The sequence below is a fragment of the Capsicum annuum genome, chromosome 3, assembly GCF_002878395.1.
Source record: "Capsicum annuum cultivar UCD-10X-F1 chromosome 3, UCD10Xv1.1, whole genome shotgun sequence".
NCBI classification, from domain to species: Eukaryota; Viridiplantae; Streptophyta; class Magnoliopsida; order Solanales; family Solanaceae; genus Capsicum; species Capsicum annuum.
In genome coordinates, this window is record NC_061113.1 from 54,457,440 (window position 1) to 54,475,280 (window position 17,841).

Below are 17,841 nucleotides of genomic sequence, written 5' to 3' on the forward strand. Positions count from 1 at the left end.
AGACAATAGAAGGTGCATGAGAAGAATTATCCAACTCTTGACTTGGAGTTATTGGATGTGGTATTCGCATTGAAAATCTAACCTGAAATATGTTTTGAATCAGAAAGAGCTATCAACTTTCTGATCATAAGATCCTGCAATATGTTTTGACTCAGAAAGAGCTTAATCAAAGACAAAAGAGATGGCTTGATCTTCTCAAGGATTATGTATTATTCTTCACTACCACCCAGGTAAAGCTAACTTGGTTGTTGATGCTCTTAGTAGGTTATTTATGGGGATTCTGGCTCATGTGGAAAAGGATAAGCGGGACTTAGTGAAAGACATTTATCGTTTAGCTAATCTTGGAGTTCATCTCTTGGACTCCGAGGATGGTGGTATGTTTGTGCAGAAAGTGGCGCGGTCATCTCTTGGTGCTGAAATTAAGGAGAAGAAAGTGTTAGAACTTGTATTGATAAGGATCAAGGGTAATGTAGGTAAGCAGAAGGTGATGGCCTTTGAAATTAGTGGTGATGGTACTCTGCGGTACCAAGAGAGATTATATGTTCCTGATATAGATAGTTCGCAAAAGAGGATTCTGGCTGAGCTCGTGAGTCGCGCTATGTTGTTCATCTCGATTCGACAAAAATATATCATAACCTTAAGAAGATGTATTGGTGGAGCAATATGAAGCGGGATATGGCTAATTTTGTGGCCAAGCGCATGGTGTGCCAATAAGTAAAAGTTGAGCACATTAGAGCCACAGGATTGTATGAAAAGATTGAGTTGCCTAAATGAAAGTGGGAAGTGGTCAACATGGATTTTGTTACCGTCCTTCCTCGATCTTGGAATAAGTTTTATTCGGTTTGGGTCATCATGGATTGGATGACAAAGTCTTCTTATTTCTTGCTCGTGAGGACTAATTTCTCGACTGAGGACTATGTGAGGTTATACCTCCAAGAGACTGTGAAGCTGCATGGGGTACCTATTTCCATCATCTCTGACTGTGGTACGCAATTTTTATATTATTTTTGGTGGTTATTTCAAAAAAGTTTAGGTACTAAGATAAGTTTGAGTACTGCTTTTCACCCGCAGTCGGATGGGCAAGCAGAAAAGACTATTTGGATATTGCAGGATATACTTCGTGCTTACGTGATTGACTATGGTGATAGTTGGGTTGAGCACTTACCTCTTGTAGAGTTTGCATATAATAATAGCTACCACTCTAGCATTGGGATGGCCCCATTTGAGACGTATGATAGGAGGTGTAGGTCTCCTATTGGGTGGTTCGAGATTAGTAAGGCAGACATGTTTGGCTCAAAATTAGTTCACCAAGCTATGAAAAGGGTGAAGGTGATTCGGGATAGGCTTAAGGCTACCCAAAGTCACCAAAAGTCCTATACAGATGTGAGGCATAGAAAGTTGGAGTTTGAGCCTTTCAGGTTGGGGATAGGGTATTCTTGAAGGAGTCTCCCATGAAGGGAGTAATACGATTTGGGAAGAAGGGAAAACTCAGTCCCCGATATGTTTATCTGTACGTGATTTTGAGGAGGGTAGGCAATGTTGAATATGAGTTGGAGTTGCCTTCTAGTTTGAGCACTATTCACCCGGTATTTCATGTTTTTATACTGAGGAAATGTATAGGTGATCTATTGCAAATTATGCCAGTCAAGGATATTGGTATTTTGGATTCCTTGTCTTATTAAGAGATCTAGATTGTGATCTTAGATCATCAGGTTCATCAGTTGTAGACCAAGGATGTGGCCTCGGTAAAGGTACTATGGAGGAACCACAAAGTGGAAGAGAATACATGGAAAGCTGAAGAGGACATGAAGTCCAAGTATCCGTTCCTGTTTTCTGCTTCGAAAATTCATACGGAAGGTATGTGTTCTTCATAACTTCTTATTTTTCAAACTTTGCTAAAGAAAAGATTGATTCCTTGATATCTTTATTTTCTATCTTAAAGGTAAGCATAGGCATGTTTAGGGGTTTAATCATGTCGGTACTGCCTTGTTCCATCATTCGAGGATGAATAATAAAGTGAGGGAGAATTGAAACACCCTGGATTCTGGTCATTGCAAGTTTCTTAGGTCTTGAACCTTCTGATTATCATACGACTCACCATACATGTCGTATAGTATGAGTACGGGTCAGGTGACCCAACTCATAAGTTGTACAGAGTGTGGTGGTTGGATTTTTATTGTGGTTACAACTTGGTGGGTACAGGTCATATGGTTGGCTATGGCTCATTGGGTTGGTCCTTCACTTAATATAAAACTTAGTAACTTGACTTGGCTCTGAGTAAGAGTGTCTCACTAAGAGCTGTGAGGATAAGGTACGAGTGGTAAGGTGTAATCGTATGTTGTCCAGTGTTAATCCCTTTAGATTCTGCCTGTGGTACGACTGGACCATACTAGTCATATGGTCTGGTCACGAGTTGAGACCTTGGAGTCGTATGTTGGACAGAATATGATGTCCAACTTTCTGATCAAGGTACGAGTAGAAGGTACCACTCGTATGATGTGGGTATGGATGAGGGGTCCAAACCATACCCACTTACTGGATTTTTACAGTTTAAGTTGGGGGTATTCTGGACACTTTCCCTAATAACTTCTTTTGACCCCATGACCTAAACATCTTTTGGGGCTTCATTAACCTCTTATTCTCAATCAAAACACTCTTAAATCTCTCTCAATCTCTTGGTTCAAGAAATTCTAAGGTTTCTTCAAAGCAATCAATTAAGGATCTTAAGGGTGGTTTCTCTCCATTTTTCTTAGTTCCTAAGGAATGTTACTCCTTCCTCATTGTTATTTCAACTAAAAGCATGTTTTAATGAATGATTTTTATGTCATAATTGTGGTATTATTTTGGGTTTTGAAGTATATGTTGGGGGTTTTGGTTGTTCTTGGTTGAAAAGTGTTTTCCCATGTTTTACTTATGGTTTTCATGTTATACTTGTGATTTGAACATATGGTTACATGGGAATGGTCAATTGGTACTTGGTTTTAGTTTTGGAAACTATATGTCCTCAACATGTTTGTCAAAATGCCTATGAGAATAATTTTGTTGCATAGTTTGACTATTATTGAAAACTTTCCGTTGCATAATATGGTAATGGAATATAAATTGGTTTAAATGGTTTTAAATGAATTGGAAAAGCCTTGGTGGCCATAGTGTTGGTTTACACGGAAACTTTGGAGTCAAATTGGTTTTATGACTTTAGTATTACATAAATGGACAGACTTGCAAGCTTTAGGTTTGGTATGATGATACCAATGATTAATGCCTAATAAATATGACTTTTTGATAATTGATTGGTTGTGTGTGACTGGTTTAAATGTGGGCTTAAATAGGGATGTGTTAGCAAAGTCGTGGAAGATGACAGTCTCAGAGGGACCAAAACTGAAAACTCATGTTTGACGATGTGAGGTTGGTCTTGGTGATCATATGCATCATGTCACACTTATATTTTGGGAGATGTACTAGTCATCTCAGGACTTTCTTCGATTTGTGTGGCTAACATGCATCGGGGCCCTTTCTGTAGTGGGGAGTTGAACCCATATAGCCAATGGGTGGATTTAGGATGACAGAGCTATACAATCCCAGGTTAAAAGGTTTTAAATGCATACTAAACCTGGTTCTCTTTTTCAAAATCCTATGCTAGCGTTCATCTGCTAACTCGTCTTCGAGCATTGTATCTCTAAGCGATGCAAGAACCGGCCATACTACTTCTCCTGCTCAGTGACTTAGATTCGGGGATAACATTCATGTCAAACTGAAGTAGTGAGATTCCATACTCCGAAAGACTTCATTTCATGTTATGGACTTCCTTTTTTATTTTTGTGTATTTCTTGGACTTTGGTTTTAGCTATGGTCGGGGGCATGTCCCGATCGAATGTTCTTGGATTTTTGTTAGGGGATTTGCGTGAATACTACGGGCATGGGTGGTGTCGATATTGGTGTTAGCCTTGGTATTGGTATTAGTATTGGGGCTGAAACTGGATGGATACTTGATTGAATGTTTTGATAGTTATGGTTTTGAGCTTTATTAAATGTCTTTCAATTATAATTGTTCTATTTTGTTATATGTTTGGAATTCATCCAGTATGGGGTACAGGGCGGTTATGGTTGGGTATTTGGGCCGGTCTCTGATACGAGTTGTACTTGAGATGTCTGACACAACTAGGCCCTAGTTTAGATCGTGTCAGCATACCTGATAGCTCCAAAACCAGATTAAGGAGGAAAATACCCTTGCCCCGGTAGCAGTCCTTTCACTCCATCACGATTTAGGTCCAGCCCCCACATTAGATGGATGCCTTAAATAACATAAGACATCACCTTTGCCTGAAGGTAGGTCGTATCGAAAGGGTTTCCTGATGGACAAATCCTTTGGGACACCAAGTTCAGCCACCTTTGAGTGTTGGCTAAGAAATAAGTACTAGAAATACCCTTGGTGAAAGGCTAATAAGCCTACTCTCTTAACTCCTCCAGAACCAAAGTGTCCCACAATCATTAGTTTAAGTATTTTATTTACATGGGGACATGCAAAAGTTCTATGTTGAGGGTATTGATATGACATGGACTTACGATATTTTCAACTCTCAAAACTAGGGATATTTACAAGTATGAAGGTATTTTATATGGATATGATATACTTTTGGGTATTTGTAGGCAAATCAATCCCAGAGAAGTAAAGTGCAAGACATCTGGCAGTAACGACATCAGACGACCCATTCACAACCATGGAATCTGACCACGATCATACTAAGTTGCCGTGGGTAGAATTAGGGAGTTACCAATCAGTGATTAATCAGACAAAGCCTTCTTACAAGCGTACCTAGATTGTAAAGTCATATGATTGATGCTAGGAAGAAGTCCCTAAAAGAATGCTTGCATATGTAAAGTTTAAAGAAGATCAGACAACTATATTGCACGATCATGGGATGATATCATAGAATTGTACTGAAGAACATAGAAAAGATGTTCTGTAAGGTGAAAAATTAGAGAAAGGTTCTATGAAAGGGAAGCGTCATCATACCAAGAATCCATAAGTTCGTACTAAATGTCGTTCTATTCAAGCCATGAAAAATGCAAAAGTTATGAGCCGACCAATGAGCACCAAAGATGATTGTGAGATGTCACCACGATCGTACCTTTCTTCGTCTGAGGCACCAACTTAACAAATCCCTGTGTGTATAGGATAAGTTTTTATTTTTTCAGTATTTCTATTGGGTCTTTTGTACTAATTTAGACTCTTTTATATTATTTTAAAGTTTCAAGGCAGATTCTTGTTCTTGAATTCACAATCATTGATTTTTAGGGTTTTAATTCAAAGTGAGATTTTGGAGTTTTTCATTTAATTCTTGTAAGTTCATAATGCTTTTTTATTAGAATTATTCTTGTGTTGTTACAAAAATAAGTAGTTAAATACCACAATTATGGTTGTAGAACCATGACGGATTAACGAAGTAGTATTCGTAGTAAGAGGTGATTCTCAAAGGATATTTGGGCATGTATTGTTATTCTCTGTAGTTGGATTATTTTTTAACAGTTGAAAATGTTAGAACTTGCCTTATCTCTACTCTGTACTTTAGCGAGAGTAACAGATAGAAAAAGGGAATCAATAATGAGACTTGGAGCTATCAACCTCCATTCAATTAGATCATTAGCCGATAAATGGGATAGACTGATATGAGATTAGTGATAGGGGTTAGTAATGCAAAAGCCATGAGACATGAAGCTTTGTGATTAGGGATAGTCTGTATTAGGGAATAACATAGTCATATAGATGAACATAACCTATTAATTTTGTATGTCGATCACCATAAGAGATCACTAAGTACGAAGAAACTATGAAGTTATGAAGTTATTGGGGAACACAATCCTTGTGCGTCTCTCATACTAATTACAAATCCAACAAATCAACAACTGTTACTATTGGAATTTCCATTTACAAAACCCCTATGTTTTTGGAGATTGTTATTGATTGCTTAGACAAATAAATTGATAGAGATTATGACCTATTCCCTAGGGGATCAACCTAACCTAGTTTAGTTTTATATTTAATCAATGATCGTTTTATGTTTTGTTTAAAGGTTTAATTTGGGCGACATCAACCACATACATTTTCTTGCATTGTATCTTATTATGATATAGGTTTTGGTGCTTAGCATCAGACTCAAGATTTGCTCGATCTGGTACCTTTTTTAGTAATAGCTAGTGGTGAGTCCTCATCGTTCGGGGATGGGATTTCATTATTTATCCTTTTTAGTATTTTATTTTAGGTTTAGACAATTCGAGTTAGCTAAAAAATTATCCCAACAACTCATACGTAGTAGAGGCCTTTGCATGGATCTTAGATATTTCAGCTTTTTAGTTTTCAGATGTAGCTTTATTTAAGTATTAACTCTAATATTTATTTTTGAATCAATTAGCTTTAATAGTCAATATTTTAGTTATAATCAGTATTCTTAGTCTCATGTGAGGCCATGGGTTAGCTTGGGTTCACTTACCGTGTTATGACCAGGGTGTAGTCTCGGATCGTAAAATGAGGTTGTATCCCGAGTTGAGGTTAAGAGTCGGGTGTAGGGTTGAGATTTAAGTCTCAAGTTAGTAGTTATATCCTGAATTTGGGTCGCGAGTTAGGTCTTTACTCAAGGTAGGGAGTTGGTTTTAGGGGTCTGAAGTCTGGTTTAGGGGGCGGGGTCAAGAATGTTGATAAGAAGAATCGGGTCCCAAGTCGAGGTAAGATCCTAGATCACGGGTCATGGATCAGAGTTAAGAGTCAAATTCTAGGTTAGGGTACAGAATCGAATAGAGAGTCAAGGTTTGGCCCTAAGTTAGAGTTATGAGTGAAAAGTCAGGTTCAAGGCTTAGACCGTGTCTTGAGTTGGTGTCAAAAGTTGAGAACTAGATTAGGATCGAGATTTAGGGTTAGGATAAGGACTCAGATATCTAATAGAAGTCACATCTAGAGTCCTAGGTCTCGATTCGAGGTTGAGAGTTGAATCTCAGGTTAGGGTTGTTAATTACCCTAGAAACACACAATTGAATTTGTTAATGATTTTTAATGAATAAGAAGTTTTGATTCAGTCATGCGTAGCATAACATGATTAATATTGTAAAATGAAGACTAGATAATTAAGCAATTAAAAATCAAAGATCGAGATAGTTTGAGCCAACTAGAGTTGGGTGATCTATGTAGGTGGATTGCATTCCTTGGCTGTTGGTATTGAGCTAACAAACAAATAATAACTAAAAGAGCTTAATAGACAGTAAAATAATGAACATTTGATTTAGACAGTGAATTGTGTTTTTAGGATGATTATTACAAAGATTTATATAGGGGTCAACAACCAATGATCGATTATTATGCACTAAACCCCCCATTAAATGACATGCTATTTAAAGATAAGGTAATGATCAACGTTATTCAGGGGTCGGTTACATAACGACTACTAAAGGGTTGCACAAACTTGTTGGCTTTCTCCCGGTCTAAGATGCTCTTGTGATGTAGTGTATCAACCTTGATTTGTAATTGATACTCTATATGTGTTCTTACCTTAGTCACCTCGGTCATTTGAGTTTTGATGTGTCATTAGATCCTGTCTGGCTGGTAGCTGACATGCCAGTCATTCTTCCATATATCATGATTTGTCTCGTCCATATGTCCAGACTATTTTTTTCCTATACATTGGGTCGGGGTCATGATTCGGGTGATGGGTCAGGGTAAACAGTTGGGGTTAGGTTTGTTGTCAAAATATTTGCTCAGATTATACCTAAATGCTCTGAGGGATAATATTTTCTTCTTACTAGCAAAACATGAAAAGATAAGTTAAAAACTAATTTTTTAAAGAAAATGTTTTCCTACTTTTCTAGGAAAGCATTTTTCTTCATACCAAATTTAGAGGCCGTTTGGCCATAAAAAAAAATCACATTTTTTCGAAAAATTATTTCAATTTATAGAATTTGTGGTATTTGGCCATGAAAATTTTTCAATTTGTTTTTTGAAAAGTGAAGACAAGTTTTTGTTGTTTTCACTTTTCTTCAACTCCAATTTAAATTTTTATTATTGATACATATGACCCCAATTTTTTAAATTTTTTTACAAAAACCTCCTCTTAACTTCAGATCATGATGCAGGCATTGTTGATTTGCTTGGTCGAGCAGGCAATTAAATATATCTCAAAGATTGTAAGGAGAGAGATCATCGTTAGGGATGTAAGAAGGTTCCATCACTTCAGTAATGGGACCGTTCATGCATGGATGATTGGTGATATAGTATATTTTGTAGATTCATACAATTTCTATTTATAGATTCTGTCACCAAAATCATTTTAGGCAACATTATAATATCCATTTACAATTTCTACCAACAACTACCAAAATTTATTAGCTATCCCAGCACAGAACTTCTCACATAGAAAAACAAAGAAACATAAATCATAACTATTTAGTAACAGATAATTCAGGTGTGATATAGATTTGTGCATTAGCAATAGCAACAACTTCATCTTAATGTAATAGAATAAAGTATATAAAACTGAACCTTAAAATGAATTTCCTTTCAGTAAAATATTGGTGAGCAATAACAAATTCAAAGTTCTAAGTAACATTTTGCACAAAAAATGTAACGAGAGATACTTATAGAAAGCTTTGCAAGAAATATTGTTTCTTCAGTTAGGAAAGTTTTGTTCTAATGAAAACTAATTTACCATAAATAATGTGGAGTTAAAAGGTACAAGAAAGTTTGATATTGAACTATTAAGACCAATCTATGTGAAAACTTATCAGAATAACTTGTTGTCAACATGTTTGTGATATTAGCCTAGATAAATTAGTTGTCACGTGCAGTGAACAATTCATTGTTGTATGTAAATTAGTTGTCACGTGCAGTGAATAATTCGTGATAGTAGGTAAATTAGTTAGTTGAATGATTTTGATTCTTTTTAAAAGTTGAGGATATAAAATTATATTTTAAAAAAAACTTTCTAAAAGTTAAAATATTTTCAAAAATACATAGTTAAATACAACTCCAATTTCAACTCCAATTTTAAAAAAAAAAAATTAATTTTCATGATCAAATACCCGCTTAGTGTTAGTCCACTTCATTTATTGAGATTATTTAGACTCAGAGGGAGTAGCATATAACAAAGTTACCAACAACAGTGTTGGCACAGCGGAAAGGGGCTGTCCCAACCTACCCAAAGGTCGAGGGTTCGACCCTGGGTATGAACAAACATTCTTTTGGGAGCTCTTCCTCCCAAATGGGGCCCGACATGAGGCAAATTTAGATATAATCGAACTCCTAAAAAAACAAATACCGAACACCAAATGATTTAAAAAAAACAAAAACGCATATAACAAAGTTCAACATTAAAAAGGAAAGAGAGAAGGGAGAAGGAAGAAGGAAATCATAACTCGGAACCTTCTTGAGAAATCCTTATAGGTCAACCACCAAAGCTCCAATAATATTAAGTATTAAAAATTATTCCATGTGATACACGCGCTCTTCATTTTTGTTCACATCAACCTTTTCCAATTTTTTTTTTTTTTTGGGTAATCTTTTTCCAGTTATTCACTATATGCGTGGACCTTAATTATTGTTTCAACCTTCTTTCTTTCGAAATTACTATACTTACTATTATATAAAAGCGGACCACCATCATTTCTTCATCCCCATAACCCCCTCTTCAGCCCCATCATTGACCTCCCTCATTCATCAATGGCTTCTCTCAGTAACTCAATTCTTACATTCCGAACAACTACACCCTATCAGCACGAAGATACAACTACTTTTAGACTGGTCGATTCATTTCTTTCGTCATCATATTTTCCTAATAGAGTCAAGTTGTCAACAAGAACACCTTCCTTGTCCTCAAAAACTAGTCGATCTTTCACATCTATCATCAATGAGTTTGAAGAAGGAAAAGGTAACAAACCCGTTGATCAATTAGAAGAAAGTAAAAGTACTACTACGACGACAAAAATTCAAGAATCAGAACTAGCTGATCGATGGCTAGAAATTCACGGTCAAGATGATTGGGTAGGGATGCTTGATCCAATGGAGTCACTTTTACGTAACGAATTAATTAGATATGGAGAAATGGCTCAAGCTTGTTACGATGCTTTTGATTTTGATCCATATTCTAAGTATTGTGGGAGTTGCAAATTTCCAAGGCGCAAGTTTTTTGATGGCCTAGGCATGACCGACTATGGCTACGATATCACACGTTACCTATATGCAACTTCAAATATTAACTTGCCAAATTTCTTCAAGCAATCGCGTTGGCCTAAGGTATTGTGAGATTTGAAATCATAACCTCATATATTTTATCTCATCTAAAATGTCAAATTGTTATAGAAAATGTAAGTTTAGAGTGTGTTATGTACGAAGGAAAATGTTTTTCAAGGAAAATTCTTTCCATGAAAATATTTTTCTGGAAAACAAATTGATTTCTTATTTGTTTTCTTATGTTTGATTAGTGAATGAAAAATATTTTTTGAAAAATATTTTCTAGTATTTGGTTGGTGAATGAAAAAATATTTTTAAAAAAATGCATGTTAGTATTTAGCTAAAGCGCAAAGTTATATTTTAGAATCTTTTTTAAAAAATAAATTAAAAAAAATTAAAATTTTTTTTGGGAAAAGGGGTTAGTAGGTGGGTGGATGGAGGTGTCAGAATAGGTAGTAGGGGTGAGATAAGAAAAAGTTTTAAATTACTTGTGTTAAAAAAGATTTAAAAATTGATCGGGGAAGGGGGGTTAGTAGGAGTTGGTGGTCAGGGTAAGGGAGTGAGGGGGGAGAAAACAATAAAAAAAATTTAAAAAATAAATTTAATTTTTTTTTTTTTTTTTTTTGGGGTTGGGGGGGGGGGGGGTAGGGGAGAGGGGGCTGGTAAGGGGGAGAGAGGTAGTGGTGTGGGGTAAGAGAAAAGTTTAAATTTTTTAATAAAATATAGTTATTGTTTTTGAAAGGGGCTGATAAGGGTAGGGGTGGGGTGAAGGTAGGAAATGACTAAGAAAAAAATTTGAAATACTTTTTAAAATAATTGAATTTTGGGGATGGGGATGGGGGGAGGGGTGGGGGTAGGGTAAGGGTAGGGGTAAAGGTAAGTGTAGGGGGTGGGGTGAGGGTAGGGGATGGGGGTAGGGGTAAGATAAGGGTAAGGGTAAAGGTAGGTGTAGGGGAAAGGGTGGGGGTAGGGGTAGGGGTGGGGTAGGAATAGGGGTGGTATCGGGGTGATAGGGTATTAGGGGTGGGGGGCGGGGGGCGGGGGCGGAGTAGATGATTTTGAAAATTATATGAACATTTTAGCTTTAAAGTGAGGTTGAAAGAGAGTTTTGAAAAATGTTTTCTTTATTTTTCGAAGAGAAGTTATTTTCCTTAAATTTAAGAAAAATAAGTTGGTTTGAAAACTATTTTTCAAAATATATAAGCCAATCAGACATAAGAAAATTGGAAAACATTTTCTGAAAAATGTTTTCCTTGATACCAAACACACCCTTAGTAACTTATTTATATTGTGTGTCAATAGGTATGGAGTAAAAATGCAAATTGGATCGGTTATGTGGCAGTTTCTAATGACGAAATGTCGAAACGCTTGGGGCGCCGTGACATAACAATAGCATGGAGAGGTACTGTGACTCGTTTGGAATGGATTGCTGATTTAATGGACTACCTCCGTCCGATTAACTCAGACAATATACCTTGCCCTGATCCTCATGCCAAGGTGGAATCTGGGTTTCTTGATCTTTACACTGACAAAGACGAGAAGTGCAGGTACCATCCAGAATTTAAATTTGACAAGTTTAATTTGTAACGTTTTAATATTGAACCCGTTACACTTTCAAAATTGTGGATATATTCATAATTTAATATTTGTTGAATTTTAGTGATTTTTGCTCATATATTAGGGGTATAAGTTTAAGTCATATGCACTATCTGATGTAAATAATTATGAGGGGAATGACGAGATTGATGAGGATGTCTCTAACCGTATTGGAGCAAGTTGGATGAAGTAGAGGTTCGCCTCGGAAGTGTTGTGTGATAAGAAGGTGTCACTAAAGCTTAAAAGGCAAATTCTATAGAGTGACAATTCGCCCAGTCATGCTATATGGAGCAGAGTGTTGGCCAGTCAAGAACTTCCACATTCAAAAGATGAAGGTGGCGGAAATGAGAATGTTGTGTTGGATGTGTGGACTTACTAGAGGGATAGAGTTGGGAATGAGACTGTCCAGGAGAAGGTGGGAGTGGTTTCGGTGAAGGACAAGATGCGGGAAGAAAGGTTGAGATGGTTTGGGCATGTGATGAGGAGAGGCACCGATGCTCCAGTTCGTAGGTGTGAGAGACTTGCGTTGAATGGCTTCAGAAGGAGGAGAGGTAGGCCGAAGAAATACTGGATGGAAGTGATTAGATATGATATGGAGCAGTTTCAGCTTACTGAGGACATGACTCTAGATAAGAAGGTGTGGAGGTCACGGATAAGGGTAGAAGGCTAGGATGTGTGCGTGAGTTGTAGCAAGTAGTTACAAAAGCTCCATGTATAGCCGGGTTAATAATCCTAGGACTGTGTCCAAAGGTAGGAGCCCCTAGTCAGGAGGGTTTGGGTGTGGCGGGTATCTCTGGTCTATGAGTGTATGTTATCCTATTTTTTATCTCTTATTTCATATTGCGCTTATTTATCTTATCTCGTATTGCTCTGATTTCTATTTTACTATGTCTTATCCTTTTTTATGTTATGTCATTCATCATGCTTCATGTTTCATTACGCTTTTATTTACTATTCTCTTTCTTGATCCGGGGGTCTATCGGAAACAACCTCTCTACTTCTTTGGAGGTAGCGGTATGAACTGCGTACATTTTACCCTTCTCAGACTCCACTTTGTGGGAATACACTGAATTTGTTGTTGTTGTAACTAGTAACAATATTTTATTTTTAAGATTCAATTCAGGTCCACATTTTCTGAAGATTTACTTGTAGATATGCTTTGAATGACTGATAGTGAAAAAATTATTTACATTGACCCATTGTGCTTTTAAAATGTAGTCGCACAAAGTAGGATTGGGTGAGACTAGAGTGTATACAGACCTTACTTCTACTTCAGAAGAAGAGGTGAGTAAAATAGATTCTAATATTTTGCTATTTTTCTATGATTTATTCAGGTACTGCAAATTTTCAGCAAGAGAACAGATACTAACGGAAGTGAAAAGATTGGTAGAAATGTACTCGGATGAGAAAATAAGCATAACGGTTACCGGACACAGCTTAGGCAGTGCACTAGCAATATTAAGTGCATATGACATCGTGGAAACGGGATTAAATGTAAGAGCGGATGCAAGTGTTGCGCCTATTTGTGTTTTCTCATTTTCAGGGCCAAGAGTGGGTAACATAAGGTTCAAAGAAAGAATTGAAAAGTTAGGTGTGAAAGTGTTGAGAGTTGTGAATGTTCATGACATTGTGCCAAAGTCACCAGGATTAGTGTTGAATGAGCACTCACCGTCTATGGTTATGAAAATATGTGAAGGGCTGCCATGGAGTTATTCGCATGTTGGTGTGGAGTTGGCGTTGGATCATAAGAACTCCCCTTTCTTGAAACCAACTAATGATCTTGTTTGTGCTCATAATTTGGAGGCTCATTTGCATTTGCTTGACGGGTTAGTTTTCTTTCATCTTTTTTGTGTTTTTGTATTTGATATACTGGTCTGTCTCGATTTATGTAATTGCATTTGATTGAACATCAAATTTAAGAAAGAATGAAAAATTTTTTAGAGTTAAAATCTAAAATAAATCATATATATTTGTGTGATTATAAATTTTGCTCTTAATGAGAAAATTTAATAATGAAACTTTAATACTACTAAATGTCCAATAAAATTCATAAAAGAAAATTATCCTAATCTTTATTTTTCACAAATTTTAACCACTACTTTATACTATATAATTAAGAGTTTAAATTATATGTATCGCCAATGTATAAATTTTATGCACCGTCAGATAGTAGTGATCTGCTATAGCAGGTTATTACTTTCTTACTAAAGTAAAATTTTTTCCTTCTCAAAATTACAAACTTTTATCTTTTCTTACTTCTTTCCTCGTCGCCCTGCTCCGCCCCATTCCTCTCTCTCACCTTCGATCTTCCTCATTCTCTCAAATTACAATGATTTAATCATTCATCTATTTTTTCTGTCACGTGCCTCGTGTATATAATGTTTATCTGAAATATTGATGTACTAATTGTTATATGATTACTTTTTGATAAAGATCCAAGAAATTACATAGTTTAATAATATGATTTTAAGTTGGTCCTTTTTCTCTAAATTCACATATATTCAATCTGCAATTCTACATAATAGATATTCATAAAGTTTGTTGAATTAGATTAAACTGAAGTTAAGAAATAAAAATGATCTATTTAATTCAAACCAAGAAAGAACTATAATCAAGAAGTTTTTAGAACCTAATTATATTTTCATGATAAACAAAAGATCAAAAAATTTCATTAGTGATTCAGACATAATGTTGTGAATTAAATTATTAAAAATAGAAATAAATTTGGAATTTGAAATAATTTTAGTAAGCAGATAAATAGAATTCTACTCGCCTTTAATGTCTTTTTTTTTTTTTGATGAATTACAATTATAAAAAAAATAACTACTAGCTATTAAAATTACTATGTTTAATTACCTTTAAAATTATCTGATGATATAAAAAATTTAGTACACTGAGTGGACAGAAGTGGACAGAAGTTAAACTCTATAAATTAATATTTTGTATAGATCATAGTTCATAGGCTTGTCAAACATTGATCGACCAATTAATTATACGTCGATGACGGCTACAAAGAATTAATAATGGTAGCCGGAGAAAATGGATTGCTCTGATGAATACGAAAGATATAAACAAAAATATTTACACAATTAAGTATCAACTAAGTCATTGAAAAATTAATAGATCGATACATATATTTGGAATTCGCATTAAATTATGAATTGTTTAAGTTGAAAAAGAGAGTGCATAATCTGTTGGAGCTATAGCTTTAGTAAGCTCGAGTTCACATCTAACAAAATAAGCAACACGTCACTAATTTTCGAAATCATTTAGCTCATACTATTAAAATTCAAGTTTTGCTTCTTTTTTTTTTCTTGATTAATTTTCTTGCAATTTTTAATGCATTAAGGGCAACAGTTCTAATTTGAAACATAATAATAAAACAACGTACAACTCAAAAACTAATCGAAAGTTTTGGGCAACAAAACCCAAAGTTGCCTCCCAGGATATATAATAATTAATCAAGATCCGGTGGACATAAAAGATGTTCTAAACTAAAACCATAAGTCAATAAAAAAATGAGTTTACGTCTGAAAGGAGTTAGGATTGAAGGTTTTGTTACAATATATTAATGGAGATGATATCGTGTTAAAATCTTCCACATAACAAAAATATATGTATAGTAGGGCCATATATGCATATCCATCATATCTATGTATTAATTATAGGTAGTTGTGAGCAGGGGCGGAGCTATCCTTTAGATAGGGATTTATCCGAATTTTTTTCGACAAAAAATTATACTTCCTTTATTTTAAAGAAAATGATATATTTTTTTAGTTCATTTTAAAAAGAATGATCTTTTTTTTATTTTTGTTAATATTTTAATTTCAACTTTTCATATGGCATGTTTAGGATCACAAGATTAAAGGGTATTTTGGTACATTAGACACAACTTTAATTTAAAATCATAAAATTTAAAAATCTTCTTTATTTTCTTAAATTTTATATTAAGTTAAAGTAAATCATTCTTTTTTAAATAAAAGAAATAATATATTTATATGATTAAAATTATTTTTTATATAAATATAATAGATGTTGAATTAGTTTCAATTCGTTTGTAAGTTTATTTGTGAACCATTTAGTGAAAATACTGATTCCGTGTTGTGAGGTAGACAACTGGGATATGTAATTATTTAAAGTTCAGGTATTATAATATTGTTTGAACAGATGCATAGACCAAAACTTCAAAAAGGAAATAATAAAGAAAGGCAAGTTAATAGGCATCACCTTTTTCTTATCAGTAGGGAAAAGATGAGTCATCACACTCACCCATTTGTTTAATGGGCATAATTATATTATTGTGGAGTTAATAGATACGCAAATCTTTATTCGCACGGATCCACCGTGTGAAAACTCTAATACCAAGAACAGAAAATTTTTAAAGTAAAAATAATCCTTTCCATTTGAGTAAACGATATGCTCAGGGGACCAACTGGTGGTTTATGTAAAACATTACCTCATTCAAGTTTGAACAGTAGGTGAAATTAGGATTTTGAATCTATGTATTTTAGATTTTTAAAATAGATTAGTTATAATTTGATTTTTAGGACATTATTTGTACACTTCTAAGTGAATTTTTGAGCTCAAATACAAAGTGAAGGGAAAGCTATTGAGTTTTATCAAATTCATAGATTTAAATTTAATTCCTGAAAAAAAAATAGCATAAAAGAATTTTTAATTTTTGCATTGTCATGTTTTATGTGAATGTCACAATTAAATTTTAAAACTATATTTTTTAATAACTTAAATTTTTAGATAAGATAATCACACACTTCATCATTATATTAAAGCAGTCAATGATCTTGAATTCATTATATTAAAGCAGTCAATGGTCTTGAATTCAGATTTCATTACCTAACTAACCATCATCATCCGTCAATGGTCTGAATTCAAATTACATCACCTACCATCATCGAAAAACTTATTCACATACTTCGCTCATTGAAAAAAAAATCTTAAGGTACGTAGAGGACACATTAGAGGTGTGATTTCTGTAATAATTTAAACTCTTAAACAAGATAATTACATACGCTGATACATCAAATTATATGGTTTAGAAAAAGTGGAACAATTTAATAACCTGGAAGATAAATAAATGTAATAGCTCGAACAAATTAAAATAGACAAATAATTATATATACTTCACTAATTAATTAGCAAGTACATGCATGTAAATAAATAACCTAGAAAATAAACAAATGTACTAGCTCGAACAAATTAAAATAGACAAATAATTATATATAATTCACTAATTAATTAGTAACTACATGCATGTAAATAAATCTTACTAGTATTTATTAATCATATTATTGACTGTTAATTTCGCTTTATATATGTGGACAGATATCATGGTAAAGGGAGAAGGTTCGTGCTATCTAAGGGAAGGGACATAGCATTAGTGAACAAAGCATGTGATTTCTTGAAAGATCATTATTGTGTTCCCCCTAATTGGAGACAAGATGAGAACAAAGGCATGATTAGAGACAAGGATGGCCGTTGGATTCAGCCTGAACGTCCTAGACTTGATGATCACCCTCCTGATATTCACCATTACCTCAAACATTTAGGCCTTTAGTTGGATCATCATCTTCTTGATATTAAAATTACATTTAGTGAAGGAAACCATAAACTATGTACTCTAATAGTAGAATCGATCTTGCAATGGTAAATACTTACATGCATGTTTAATTACACCAAATCAACTCTACATGTGTTGTCATGAATAAGTGATTTAATATAATAAAAATATTATTGAATCATGATTATTAAATACCATCTTCGTCTCATTTTATGTGTCATCATTTGATCGGGTACGGAATTTAAGAAATAAGTGATGACTTTGTAAAGTTTACAAAATTGCTCCTCTTAAAGTTATTTTAATGTTTACTTTTTAATTGTCTTTTCTTAACAAGTGAAACCCATTAAAAATAAAATGGGAATGTTGTCATTAAATAATTACCAAATAAGGAAAAGTGACATTCTTTTTCAAACGGATCAAAAAAGAAATGGCGACACATAAAATGAAAAACAAATTT

The 17,841-nt window shown here is 34.4% G+C and overlaps 1 protein-coding gene across 1 annotated transcript; it reads left to right on the forward strand.

Annotated features, from left to right (window-relative positions):
* Nucleotides 1-9,370: 9,370 nt before the first annotated feature.
* On the forward strand, nucleotides 9,371-17,576 carry LOC107863850 (phospholipase A1-Igamma2, chloroplastic). Its single transcript, XM_016710020.2, has 4 exons — nucleotides 9,371-10,273; nucleotides 11,513-11,757; nucleotides 13,141-13,632; nucleotides 17,150-17,576. Exons 1-4 carry the CDS (start codon nucleotides 9,701-9,703, stop codon nucleotides 17,379-17,381), a joined length of 1,542 nt encoding a protein of 513 aa, XP_016565506.1. The 5' UTR covers nucleotides 9,371-9,700; the 3' UTR covers nucleotides 17,382-17,576.
* Nucleotides 17,577-17,841: the final 265 nt, after the last annotated feature.

Excerpts from the sequence above, each read along its gene's own strand:
- LOC107863850 (XM_016710020.2), top strand. The coding sequence starts at position 9,701 with ATGGCTTCTCTCAGTAACTCAATTCTTACATTCCGAACAACTACACCC. Across the intron at positions 10,274-11,512 it reads AGCAATCGCGTTGGCCTAAG|GTATGGAGTAAAAATGCAAA; the intron begins GTATTGTGAGAT and ends GTGTGTCAATAG. Across the intron at positions 13,633-17,149 it reads CATTTGCATTTGCTTGACGG|ATATCATGGTAAAGGGAGAA; the intron begins GTTAGTTTTCTT and ends ATATGTGGACAG.